Consider the following 13,109-nt stretch of genomic DNA (forward strand, 5'->3'; position numbering starts at 1 on the left):
CCTGCAGAAGCTCAAGAACTCATTGACATGGTTGCTAATAACCAGTTCATGTACACTTCTGAAAGGAATCCTGTGAGTAATGGGACGCCTATGAAGAAGGGAGTTCTTGAAGTTGATACTCTAAATGCCATATTGGCTCAGAATAAAATATTGACTCAGCAAGTCAATATGATCTCTCAGAGTCTGCATGGAATGCAAGCTGCATCCAACAGTACTCAAGAGGCATCTTCTGAAGAAGAAGCTTATGATCCTGAGAACCCTGCAATAGCAGAGGTAAATTACTTAGGTGAACCTTATGGAAACACCTATAATTCATCATGGAGAAATCATCCAAATTTCTCATGGAAGGATCAAAAGCCTCAACAAGGCTTTAATAATGGTGGAAGAAACAGGTTTAGCAATAGCAAGCCTTTTCCATCATCAACTCAGCAACAGACAGAGAACTCTGAACAAAATGCTTCCAATTTAGCAAATCTAGTCTCTGATCTATCTAAGGCCACTGTAAGTTTCATGAATGAAACAAGGTCTTCCATTAGAAATTTGGAAGCACAAGTGGGCCAGCTGAGTAAAAGGATCACTGAAATCCCTCCTAGTATTCTCCCAAGCAATACAGAAGAGAACCCAAAAGGAGAATGCAAGGCCATTGACATAAGCGCCATGGCCGAACCCAATGAGGGAGAGGAGGACGTGAATCCCAAGGAGGAAGACCTCCTGGGACGTCCAGTGATCAATAAGGAGCTTCCCTCTGAGGAACCAAAGGAGTCTGGGACTCATCTAGAGACCATAGAGATTCCATTGAACCTCCTTATGCCCTTCATGAGCTCTGATGAGTATTCCTCTTCTGAAGAGAATGAGGATGTTACTGAAGAGCAAACTGCCAAGTTTCTTGGTGCAATCATGAAGCTGAATGCCAAATTATTTGGCATTGATACTTGGGAAGTTGAACCTCCCTTGTTCATCAATGAACTAAGAGATCTGGATCAACTGACATTGCCTCAGAAGAGACAGGATCCTGGAAAGTTCATAATACCCTGTACCATAGGCACTATGATCTTTAAGGCTCTGTGTGACCTTGGTTCAGGAATAAACCTCATGCCCCTCTCTGTAATAGAGAAACTGGGAATCTATGGGGTGCAAGCTGCTAAAATCTCATTAGAGATGGCAGACAGTTCAAGAAAACAGGCTTATGGACAAGTAGAGGACGTTTTAGTAAAGGTTGAGGGCCTTTACATCCCTGCTGATTTCATAGTCCTGGATACTGGAAAGGAAGAGGATGAATCCATCATCCTAGGAAGACCTTTCCTGGCCACAGCAAGAGCTGTGATTGATGTTGACAGAGGTGAAATAGTCCTTCAATGGAATGAGAACTCCCTTGTATTCAAAACTCAAGGATCTCCCTCTGCAACCATGGAGAGGAAGCTTGAAAAGCTTCTCTCAAAGCAGAGTCAATCAGAGCCCCCACAGTCAAACTCTAAGTTTGGTGTTGAACTCCCATATCCAAACTCTAAGTTTGGTGTTGGAGAGTCTCAACAAAGCTCTGCACATCTGTGAGGCTCCATGAGAGCCCACTGTCAAGCTATTGACATTAAAGAAGCGCTTGTTGGGAGGCAACCCAATGTTTATCTAATTCTTATTTTTATTGTTTTTCATGTTTTCTTAGGTTCATGATCATGTGGAGTCACAAAATAAATAGAAAAATTGAAAACGAAATCAAAAACAGCAGAAGAAAAATCACACCCTGGAGTAGCATCTGTCTGGCGTTCAGCGCCAGAACAGAGCATGGTTCTGGCGCTGAACGCCCAAAATGGGCAGCTTCTGGGCGCTGAATGCTAGAACAGGCATGGTTCTGGCGTTCAACGCCAGAAATGGCACACAAATGGGCGTTGAACGCCCAAAATGGCCACCAACCTGGCGCTGAACGCCCAGAGTTGGGTACAAAGGCATTTTTACATGCCTAATGGGTGCAGGGATGTAAATCCTTGAACACCTCAGGATCTGTGGACCCCACAGGATCCACTCAGGATCTGTGGACCCCACAGGATCCCCACCTACCTCCACTCACTTCTTCTCACCACTCTCTTTCACATAACCCCATAAACACTCTTCCCCAAAAACCCTTCACCAATCACCTCAAACTCTCTTCCCCATCACCTTTTCACCACTCACATCCATCCACTTTTCCCCATAAACCTACCTCATAAACTCCACCTACCTTCAAAATTCAAAACCAATCTCCCACCCAAACCCACCCATATGGCCGAAACCACATCTTCCTCTCCCTCTCCATATTTCTTCTTCTTCTTCTTCTATTCTTTTGTTTATTGCTCGAGGGCGAGCAATATTCTAAGTTTGGTGTGGTAAAAGCATAGCTTTTTTGTTTTTCCATTACCATTGATGGCATCAAAGATCGGAGAATCCTCTAGAAGAGGGAAAGGGAAGATAAAAGCTTCCACATCCGAGTCATGGGAGATGGAAAGGTTCATCTCCAAAGCCCATCAAGACCACTTCTATGATGTTGTGGCCAAGAAGAAGGTGATCCCTGAGGTCCCTTTTAAACTCAAAAGAAATGAGTATCCGGAGATCCGACATGAAATTCAAAGAAGAGGTTGGGAAGTTCTAACAAATCCCATCCAACAAGTCGGCATCCTAATGGTTCAAGAGTTCTATGCCAATGCATGGATCACCAAGAACCATGATCAAAGTAAGAACCCGGATCCAAAGAACTATGTTACAATGGTTCGAGGGAAATACTTAGATTTTAGTCCGGAGAATGTGAGGTTGGCGTTCAACTTGCCATACATGGAAGAGAACGCACGACCCTACACAAGGAGAGTCAACTTTGATCAAAGGTTGGACCAAGTCCTTATGGACATATGTGTAGAAGGAGCTCAATGGAAAATTGACTCTAAAGGCAAGCCGGTTCAACTAAGAAGATTGGACCTCAAGCCTATAGCTAGAGGATGGTTGGAGTTTATTCAATGCTCAATCATTCCCACTAGCAACCGGTCTGAAGTTACTATAGACCGGGCCATCATGATCCATAGCATCATGATTGGAGAAGAGGTGGAAGTTCATGAGATTATACCTCAAGAACTCTACAAGGTGGCTGACAAGTCCTCCACTATGGCAAGGTTAGCCTTTCCTCACCTCATTTGCCACCTATGCAATTCAGCTGGGATTGACATAGAGGGAGATATCCTCATCAAAGAGGACAAGCCCATCACTAAGAAAAAAATGGAGCAAGCAAGAGAGCCCAGTCATGGAGCTCAAGAGGCGCAAGAAGCTCATCACCATGAGATTCCGAAAATGCCTCAAATGCAACTTCCTCCACAAAACTATTAGGAGCAAATCAACACCTCCCTAGGAGAATTGAGTTCCAATATGGGACAACTAAGGGTGGAACATCAAGAGCACTCCATCATGCTCCATGAAATAAGAGAAGATCAAAAAGCAATGAGGGAGGAGCAACAAAGACAAGGAAGAGACATAGAAGAGCTCAAGGACATCATTGGTTCCTCAAGAAGGAAACGCCACCATCACTAAGGTGGATTCATTCCTTGTTCTTATTTCTTCTGTTTTTCGTTTTCTATGTTATGTGCTTATCTATGTTTGTGTCTTCATTACATGATCATTAGTAGTAATACTATGTCTTAAAGTTATGAATGTCCTATGAATCCATCACCTCTCTTAAAAAAATGTTTTAATTCAAAAGAACAAGAAGTACATGAGTTTCGAATTTATCCTTGAACTTAGCTTAATTATATTGATGTGGTGACAATGCTTCTTGTTTTCTGAATGTATGCTTGAACATTGCATATGTCTTTTGAAGTTGTTGTTTAAGAATGTTAAATATGTTGGCTCTTGAAAGAATGATGACTAGGAGACATGTTATTTGATAATCTGAAAAATCATAAAAATGATTCTTGAAGCAAGAAAAAGCAGCAAAGAACAAAGCTTGCAGAAAAAAAAAATAGGCGACAAAAAAAAAGAAATATATAGAAAGAAAAAGAAAAAGCAAGCAGAAAAAGCCAATAACCCTTAAAACCAAAAGGCAAGGGAAATAAAAAGGATCCCAAGGCTTTGAGCATCAGTGGATAGGAGGGCCTAAAGGAATAAAATCCTGGTCTAAGCGGCTAAACCAAGTTTTCCCTAACCATGTGCTTGTGGCGTGAAGGTGTCAAGTGAAAACTTGAGACTGAGCGGTTAAAGTCAAGGTCCAAAGTAAAAAAAAAAAAAAGAGTGTGCTTAAGAACCCTGGACACCTCTAATTGGGGACTTTAGCAAAGCTGAGTCACAATCTGAAAAGGTTCACCCAATTATGTGTCTGTGGCATTTATGTATCCGGTGGTAATACTGGAAAACAAAGTGCTTAGGGCCACGGCCAAGACTCATAAAGAAGCTGTGTTCAAGAATCATCATACTGAACTAGGAGAGTCAATAACACTATTCGAAATCTGAAGTTCCTATAGATGCCAATCATTCTAAACTTCAATGGATAGAGTGAGATGCCAAAACTATTCAAGAGGCAAAAAGCTATAAGTCCCGCACATTTGATTGGAGCTATGTTTCATTGATAGTTTGGAATTTATAGTACATTCTCTTCTTTTTATCCTATTTGATTTTCAGTTGCTTGGGGACAAGCAACAATTTAAGTTTGGTGTTGTGATGAGCGAATAATTTATACGCTTTTTGACGTTGTTTTTAGTATGTTTTTAGTAGGATCTAGTTACTTTTAGGGATGTTTTCATTAGTTTTTATGTTAAATTCACATTTCTGGACTTTACTATGAGTTTGTGTGTTTTTCTGTGATTTCAGGTATTTTCTGGCTGAAATTGAGGGACTTGAGCAGAAATCAGATTCAGAGGTTGAAGAAGGACTGCTGATGCTGTTGGATTCTGACCTCCCTGCACTCAAAGTGGATTTTCTGGAGCTACAGAACTCGAAATGGCGCGCTTCCAATTGCGTTGGAAAGTAGACATCTAGGGCTTTCCAGCAATATATAATATTTCATACTGTGGCCAAGAATAGACGACGTAAACTGGCGTTCAACGCCAGTCTTATGCCCAAATCTGGCGTCCAGCGCCAGAAAAGGATCCAAAACCAGAGTTGAACGCCCAAACTAGCACAGAAACTGGCGTTCAACTCCACAAATGGCCTCTGCACGTGCAACACTCAGGCTCAGCCCAAACACACACCAAGTGGGCCCAGGAAGTGGATTTATGCATCAATTACTTACTCATGTAAACCCTAGTAGCTAGTTTATTATAAATAGGACCTCTTACTATTGTATTAGGTATCTTTGGTCTCAGTTTTAATCCATTGTTCATCTTAGGAGACTATTGATCACATTTTAGGGGCTGGCCATCTCGGCCATGCCTGGACCTTTCACTTATGTATTTTCAACGGTAGAGTTTCTACACTCCATAGATTAAGGTGTGGAGCTCTGCTTTTCCTCAAAGATTAATGCAAAGTACTACTATTTTCTATTCAATTCTTCTTATTTCGCTTCTAAGATATCTATTCGCACCCAAGAACGTGATGAAGGTGATGATTATGTGTGACGCTCATCATCCTTCTCCCTTATGAACGCGTGCTTGACAAACACTTCCGTTCTACATGAATTAAGCTAGAATGAATATCTCTTAGATCTCCTAACCAGAATCTTCGTGGCGTAAGCTAGAATGATGGCGGCATTCAAGAGAATCCGGAAAGTCTAAACCTTGTCTGTGGTATTCCGAGTAGGATTCAATGATTGAATGACTGTGACGAGCTCCTAACTCGCGATTGCAGGGCGTTAGTGACAGACGCAAAAGGATAGTAAATCCTATTCCAGCATGATCGAGAATCGACAGATGAATAGCCGTGCCGTGACAGGGTGCGTGAGCATATTATTCACTGAGAGGATAAGATGAAGCCATTGGCAAGGGTGATGCCTCCAGACGATTAGCCGTGCCGTGACAGGGCATTGGATCATTTTCCCGAGAGATGACCGAAAGTAGCCATTGACAGTGGTGATGTATCACATAAAGCCAGCCATGGAAAGGAGTGAGACTGATTGGATGAAGATAGCAGGAAAGTAGAGGTTCAGAGGAACGAAAAGCATCTCCATTCGCCTATCTGAAATTCCTACCAATGATTTACATAAGTATCTCTATCCCTATTCTATTATTTATTATTCGAAAACTCCATGATTATTTTATATCCGCCTGACTGAGATTTGCAAGGTGACCATAGCTTGCTTCATACCAACAATCTCCGTGGGATTCGACCCTTACTCACGTAAGGTATTACTTGGACGACCCAGTGCACTTGCTGGTCAGTTGTATTGAAGTTGTGACAAATTATGAATGTGTAATCACGATTACGCGTACCTAGTTGCTCACGTGCCAGGAATAGTTTGAGCCTGGACATCACAATTTCGTGCACCAGCAACGTTCACAGGACGAGAGAGTAAGATGCAAGCGTTCACAGGACGAAGATGATACAACAAGGAGAACGCACCTTGGACCGAGACCGCGAGACGTGCGAGTTTGCGATGGCGTGTGCAAAGGGGATTCTGTTTGACGGCGTGAGGCCGGGAGCGACGGCGGTTCTAGCATGTGCGAGGGAGAGAAGGGAGTGACGGAGGAGAAAACTAAAAGGGAGATAAGAGAGTGAGAGAAGAGACTTAGGGAGTTAGGGTTCCACTGAGGGGAGAGGGTGATTTTAGGTTTAGGGTTTCTCTCTGAGTGTGGCATTGTAGGATGAAAAGGGTTTTGTTAAAAGTGGTAGAAAATTTAATTTTTTTAGTGAAAACTTTGTGGCCATGTTTTTTAGGGGTGTTGAAAGAGTTAGAGAAAACCGGCACGCTTTAAAAATGTAACGATAACAAAAATATTTTTTCATGCTTCAAAAGTATGCTTGTTTTCTTCTATGGCTACGCTTTTGAAGCATGGCAAAAAAAGCGTAGCCAAATCACTAATTAGTTGCCACCTTCATAAAAACGTGTCTGTTTGTCTCTATAGCCACGCTTTTGAAGCGTGACAAAAAAAGTGGCCAAATTACTAAACGGTCGTCACCCTCATAAAAGAGTGGCTATTTACCACTTTTGACCACGCTTTTAAAGCGTGGCAAGAAAAAGTGTGCCAACAGGCCTTTTTTCTTCTAGCCTGTAACAACTTAGTTTTACAATGAATTAATTTTTTATTTAGGACTTGTTTGAGTGGGTTTTTAAGAAAAGATTTTTTTAAATTATCGTTTTTTTTCAAAAGATCTTATAAAAAAGTAAAAGTAATTTTATGTTTAGATAACACATACAAAAAGATTTTTTTATTTATCAATTATGTTTAGGAATAACCATATAAAAGTATTTTTTTATTTATTTATTACGTGAAAAATATCTTTTTTTAAAGAAATAAAATCTTTTAAAAAAGATGTAAAGTGTAGCTTCTCAAAAAAGATTTTTTTATTTTTCTAGTACTTTTATTTTTACTATTAGAAATTTACCAAACATGCTAAAAAATAAAAAAAATTCATTAAAAAAATTCTTTTTTTATCAACTTAATAGTGCACAAACAAACACTTAACGTCACAATAAATTGACTTTTCAAGCTTTATACGTCAAAAATTCGTGAAATCCGAGCGATACGGTTAGATTCCGTTTGACGAGATAAATTCAAATATACAGAAAAAATAATAATATAATAATAATATTTTTTATTATTCAATCAACAAAGCACCTTAAATAGTTAAATTTAGGATAAATTTAATAATATAATAACCAGATTTAAATTCAACCAATACTCTCTAATTAATTTCATTATATTAGCATACTTTAGAGGATACTCTAAGGTAAAGATAATCATAATACCATGCTATATTTAATGGTAATTTAGATATCTGTTCCAATAAAATAAAAATATGTAATAAAAAAATATTTTTAGTAATTATCTCCAAATCTTATTTTAATCCAAGCACTTTCTTTTTCTCTCCTCCTTTTTAATGCCACAGCTCCTCTCCCTTTTACACCTCCTACTTCACTTTTTTTTCCCTCACCCACATTGAAATCAATTGAGAAATGCAAGCACAAACCTCCATCAAAGAAAAATTTCATGCTAGGCCAAGGGAGAAAGGAAAACTCTTATCAAAATTCTAAACCGATTAAAATCTTCCTCTTGTCTTTCTCTTCATCCTCATATAAATTTTTTTTGAAGTAAATTGAAGTATAACCTTCCTTCTTGATCTTTAAAGTTTTGGCTCCTTTATATTCATGGAGAAAACTTCATGTTCTTGATATTCTTGTTTAGGAAATCCTATCTAAAGATCTCAAGGGGCAAGGAACCATCATTCTCAAGTTTCAAAGGTGAAACATATTTCCTTTTTTTTTTCCTTAACATAGGTTCGGCCAAGGTGCATCAAAGAAAATAACCATGTTTTGTTCTATTCCTTGTATAATCATGTTTTAGATATCCTAAAAAGCGCAAAACCACAAGCCTCAAGCTCAAAGAGTGAATAAAACTTTTTTTTTCCTTATGGTGCAATTTGGCTTTGATGGCCTTTATGTGTTTAAAAATTATTTAATTGAAATTTAGGAAAGGAAGTAGTCACTACAACATTTTTGGCCTAAGGTAACCCTTATTCGAAGCAACATTTAACAAAAGTTGCCTTAGATAGGCAAAGACAACATTTTTGATAAGTTACCTTTGAGTAAGGCAAAGATAACAAAATTTTTTGCCACCCATAAAAAGAGTTGTCTTTAATATCTAAAGCAACATTTATAAAATATTACAAAATAAAAACTTTAAGACAACATTTTTAAATAAAAATACAACATTTTATAAGAATTATAAAAAAAATTAAACAAATAACATTTATAAAAAGTTGCCTAAGGTTGTTTATAGTTAAAAACTAAAAAAAAAACTTTTAATCATATTCCCATCAATTATTTTTTCAATAAAAAAAATAACTTAAAACACAAAAAGGAAAAAAGAGCTTCAGTAGTTCCACTTCACGCACATACACAATCAAAAGCCCTAACCTTGCTCCCCTGCAACAACGTACACAGCATACCCTTTTTCCCCTTCCTAACGGCGATAGAAGTCAGCAGCATTCAATCGCACGCACTCCTCCATGCACGGCGACGGCGCGGTGCTCTCCTCGACGGGCATCGGCGCTCTCCTCGACGGGCATCGGCGCGGTGCTCTCCGCAATCCCTAACATAGCCACTGCAACAACGCACCCTTTCTCCCCTTGCTAACGGCGACAGCAGTGTTCAATCGCGGTGCACTCCTCCACGTATGGCGACGGCGCGGTGCTATCCTCGACGGGCGACGGCGGTTGGCTCTCCACATGCCCTAACATAGCCATTGCAACAATGCACAGACCCTTTCTCCCCTTCCTAACGGCGACAACAGCGCTCAATCGCGGTGCTCTCCTTGACGGGCGTGGGGCTCTCCTTGACAGGTGCGGTGCTCAATCGCAAGAAACCCCACTCCCTTCTCATCTCCTTCTCGTTCTTCCTCTGTTCCTTCGTTTCCAGGTATTTGAGAAAACTAATTTTGATGTTCTTTGAATTAATTCATTACAGTTTAGTTAGAATTTAATATTTAGTTAGTAAATTACTTTGTTGTTGTCTGATTTGCTGTTCTGTGATTTGTTGTTGTACAGATTATTATTACTATTTCTAAAAGTTTGTTATATATATATATATAAGAGCAAATAAAAATAAGTTTATAGAGTGATATAGAGATTGTTGAGCTGAGAAGCTAAAAGGCTGCGCAAATATTGTAAAACAATCTTGCTGTATAGGGCAACATTTGACTTGGTTCATGATACAAAAATGATTTTGGTGCATTCATATATTTTTTTAAGGACATAGATAGTCTACTCCTCATTTTAGGTTCGTACTATGTGTGTTTGCATTAGCAAATTAGTTATGATAAACCCGGAGAAATCTATGGAAGAGTTCCGAGCAGCTAGTAAAAAACTTGGTGATGGCGTGGGTGTAAAGTCTTTAATACAAAGCATGGGACTTGGAATGATGGCTGACCAGGTAGTTTCTGCTTTTAATTATGAGTGTTTCTTAATCTAGTGTTAAGTTCTAAGCATTTTTAGAGGCTAATAGTTTGCTGTATATATTACACCCCCTATGATAATCACATGAATAAATGTCTACATACTTAGCTTAGAATATTCTTCGTTACTATCAAAGTAAAACTCATATTTTGCTACTATTGACGGTTGCTAAAGGAGCAAATCAGGAATTGCTAAAACATCTTTGAAGATTCTTAAAATTGAGAAATTCTCTTAGAGTTTGGTAATATGAATCGCATTGTTTGTCTCGTCATGCAAGTTAGCAAACCATAATACTTTTATATCCATTTTAGTCCATGTTTCTTTCTTGTCTGCATTAGGATACAGTGACTCAATGTCGAATGTTGGCATAACATTCCTTTGTCTTCTTTAATGGAATTGCCAAAGTTAGGGGATTTGAAGCTGGAAGAGCTCCTGAGCACTCCTCCACCTGGAACAGATGAAATTGTTGCAATTTCTAAGGTAGGCTAGTTTCCTCTCTCCCCCCCTCCCCAAAAAAAAACCAAAGTAACATATGCTTTATGAAATACTAATCAAGTCAATATGCTTTATGAAATACATAGAACAATTAATCACTATTATAGCTTCCCCCACCCCCCCAAAAAAAACCAAAGTTTTGGCTTCAATGTAAAGTCTCTGCCATACAAAAGTTGACCTGTCGAGATATAAATGATGTTTCTTCCCTTGCTAACTTTCAGGCAATTATAAAGCTGGACAATGATGGATCTTTCTACATTAAAAACCTTGGCAAGACTACAATATTGGTGAATAACAAAGAAGTGCAGACTGGTCAGTCTCAAAGACTACACTCCAATTGTTTGATCGAGGTATGATTCTATAGCCTGTTATTTCAGATTTGGTTATTCACTACAGAGGCTTCTGCTAAGGTGATTGATGGGAAGTCAGTGGCAAAGCAAATCAGAACTGAGATAACAGCAGAAGTCTGTAGGATGAAGATGCTATCGAAGTGACTCCTGGGTTGGAGATAGGAAAGACTCTCCAACTTATGTGCGCAAGAAGGAGGCTTGTGAATCTGTGGGAATCATTTCTTTTGAAGCTAATTTCCCCAAGGATTCCACAGAACAACAAGTGTGATCCTTCGGTTTATGGCGTCCTTTACCTTTTTGTATGCTTCTAAATCTCTTAAATGCAGTTCCATTTTTCTTGAATCCATAATAAGAGCTTTTTGTGCTATGCTAAGTTATATTTTAGTAGCGACTGTTTTCAAGTGCTTAGGAAACTATGTTAAACTTTCCAGACATGAAACTATGTGTCTTGTCCGACTTTAATTTAAGTTTAAGCTTATTTGTAAAAGTATTACATAATCAAAAACATATATAATCAAAATTTTAACTAAAAGTTAATAATAATAATTTAATTTAATGATAACAAGTAATAGTGATATCCACTTCTTCATCTATTGACTGAAAACAACTTTAACTTTTATAATGTATTATTTTTAGAGGCATTTTTAGAAAGTTGTTTGGAAGGAGTAAGGTGCTAAATTGATGTTGTTTTAACTTTATTTGTGTCTGATATTGTTGCTGATTTTTTCTATCTTGGTTCTGCATTTTGCATGAGTACTTGACAGGAGTTTCATTTTTTTGTAATAGGTTCCCCGGCCATGACTTCTAGTTTACAGGATTTTTAAAAAAACTTAGGTTAGTGGGGTTCTTAGAATTCATCAATTTGTTCTCAAAAATTGAAAAAGGCATTAGAATTTAGATGTATAACTTTTGAAAAAGGACAGGAAAAATTCCTAGAAGTAGAACTCCTCAAATTTTTATCATCAGAATCAATGTTGCATCAAATGGTACATTGAATTAAATCGGAAATACCCTATCATTTGTTTGGTTGTTTTCTAAAGTAAGAAATTCATGATTAGGTTTATCGTTATCTTCTTTCAATTGTCATTGCAGGTGACACAACCAACAAAATTGGGACCTATAACGTTGCCTTGTGTGCCAAATTTCACAACATACCTTTTTATGTGGCTGAACCGCTGACTTCAATTAATCTGTCACTTTTTTCCAGAGAAGAAATCGTAATCGAGGAGAGATCTCCGAAGGAGTTGTTGAACACACAAGGAAGGAGAGCAAGTTGCTGCCTCATGATAAATGTTAAAGAAATTTTGTTTCATATTGAGAAAAACATGTATTTCATTTACTTAAGTTTATTATTTATTTGACTTGTTAACAAGTATGTTAATTGACACTTGGAATACCTTTCTACATACATGCAATATATATTATTAGCTTATTCTCCCTACATTGATTAAATTGAATTTAAACATTGTTAGTGTGTGTTATATATCCTATAAATATAACAAAGGTAAAAAAATATATTGTTTTAGATATAAAAAAATAGAACTTAAGAAAAATTCAATAAGGTGTTGCTTTAGGTATTAAAAAGGGATAACTGCAAATAAATTTAAATAAGTGTTACTTTAGGTCGATAAAAAGGCAACTTAAAAAAATATGGACAAGTGTTGCTTTATGTATTAGAAAATACAACTCATAAAAAGGGTTGCCATAAAGTCTTTGTTTAAAGTGTTGTCTTTGGATCCTTTAAGGCAACCCTTATGTGCAGTTGTTTTTTTTTTTTGTAGAAAAGGCAACGTTTCCTAAAGGTTGCTATAAAAAGGGTTCTCTTTGATACACAAAAGCGTTGCCTTAGACCAAAGGTAACGGCCGTATAGCCAACCCCTCAAAAAGCGTTGTGTTTTGTCAGAAAGTGTTGCCTTTGATCAAAGGCAACACTTTTTCTTATTATAGGCAACGTTTTTAAAAGGTTGTCTCAGCCTGAATTTGTTGTAGTGGGTTCTAAAACCTCCTAATGAGAGTGACTCATAAATTTGGAGTTAAGGTAAGGGTTAGGTTAAACTAAAAGATGTTATATGTGCTTTACTGATTAATGGATGATCTTGGTTGATGACTAATGAAATTGAGTACTTGAATAAATATTTGATAATGTTTAAATGTCATTGAAATGCTTGTATATGGATATGTGAATGAAAGTACCATGGCCGAAACAACATA

The 13,109-nt window shown here is 37.8% G+C and overlaps 1 protein-coding gene across 7 annotated transcripts; it reads left to right on the top strand.

Annotated features, from left to right (window-relative positions):
• The first annotated feature begins 8,979 nt into the window (after positions 1-8,979).
• On the top strand, positions 8,980-12,330 carry LOC112762493 (uncharacterized). 7 transcript variants are annotated; one of them, XM_072222106.1, is made up of 6 exons: positions 8,980-9,517; positions 9,904-10,030; positions 10,459-10,533; positions 10,770-10,898; positions 11,021-11,197; positions 12,106-12,330. In XM_072222106.1, exons 2-6 carry the CDS (start codon positions 9,914-9,916, stop codon positions 12,193-12,195), a joined length of 588 nt encoding a protein of 195 aa, XP_072078207.1. In that variant the 5' UTR covers positions 8,980-9,517; positions 9,904-9,913; the 3' UTR covers positions 12,196-12,330. The 7 variants fall into 7 exon arrangements, with proteins under 7 accessions (XP_072078207.1, XP_029150203.1, XP_029150202.1 ...); XM_029294370.2 differs by lacking the exon at positions 9,904-10,030 and having other exon boundaries at positions 10,392-10,533; XM_029294369.2 differs by lacking the exon at positions 9,904-10,030 and having other exon boundaries at positions 11,991-12,330.
• The last annotated feature ends 779 nt before the right edge of the window (positions 12,331-13,109 follow it).

Source organism: Arachis hypogaea, chromosome 17 (genome assembly GCF_003086295.3).
Source record: "Arachis hypogaea cultivar Tifrunner chromosome 17, arahy.Tifrunner.gnm2.J5K5, whole genome shotgun sequence".
NCBI lineage: Eukaryota > Viridiplantae > Streptophyta > Magnoliopsida > Fabales > Fabaceae > Arachis > Arachis hypogaea.

Excerpts from the sequence above, each read along its gene's own strand:
- LOC112762493 (XM_029294368.2), top strand. The coding sequence starts at position 9,353 with ATGCACAGACCCTTTCTCCCCTTCCTAACGGCGACAACAGCGCTCAAT. Across the intron at positions 9,518-10,458 it reads CTCTGTTCCTTCGTTTCCAG|TTAGGGGATTTGAAGCTGGA; the intron begins GTATTTGAGAAA and ends GAATTGCCAAAG. Across the intron at positions 11,198-12,105 it reads ATGGCGTCCTTTACCTTTTT|AGAAGAAATCGTAATCGAGG; the intron begins GTATGCTTCTAA and ends ACTTTTTTCCAG.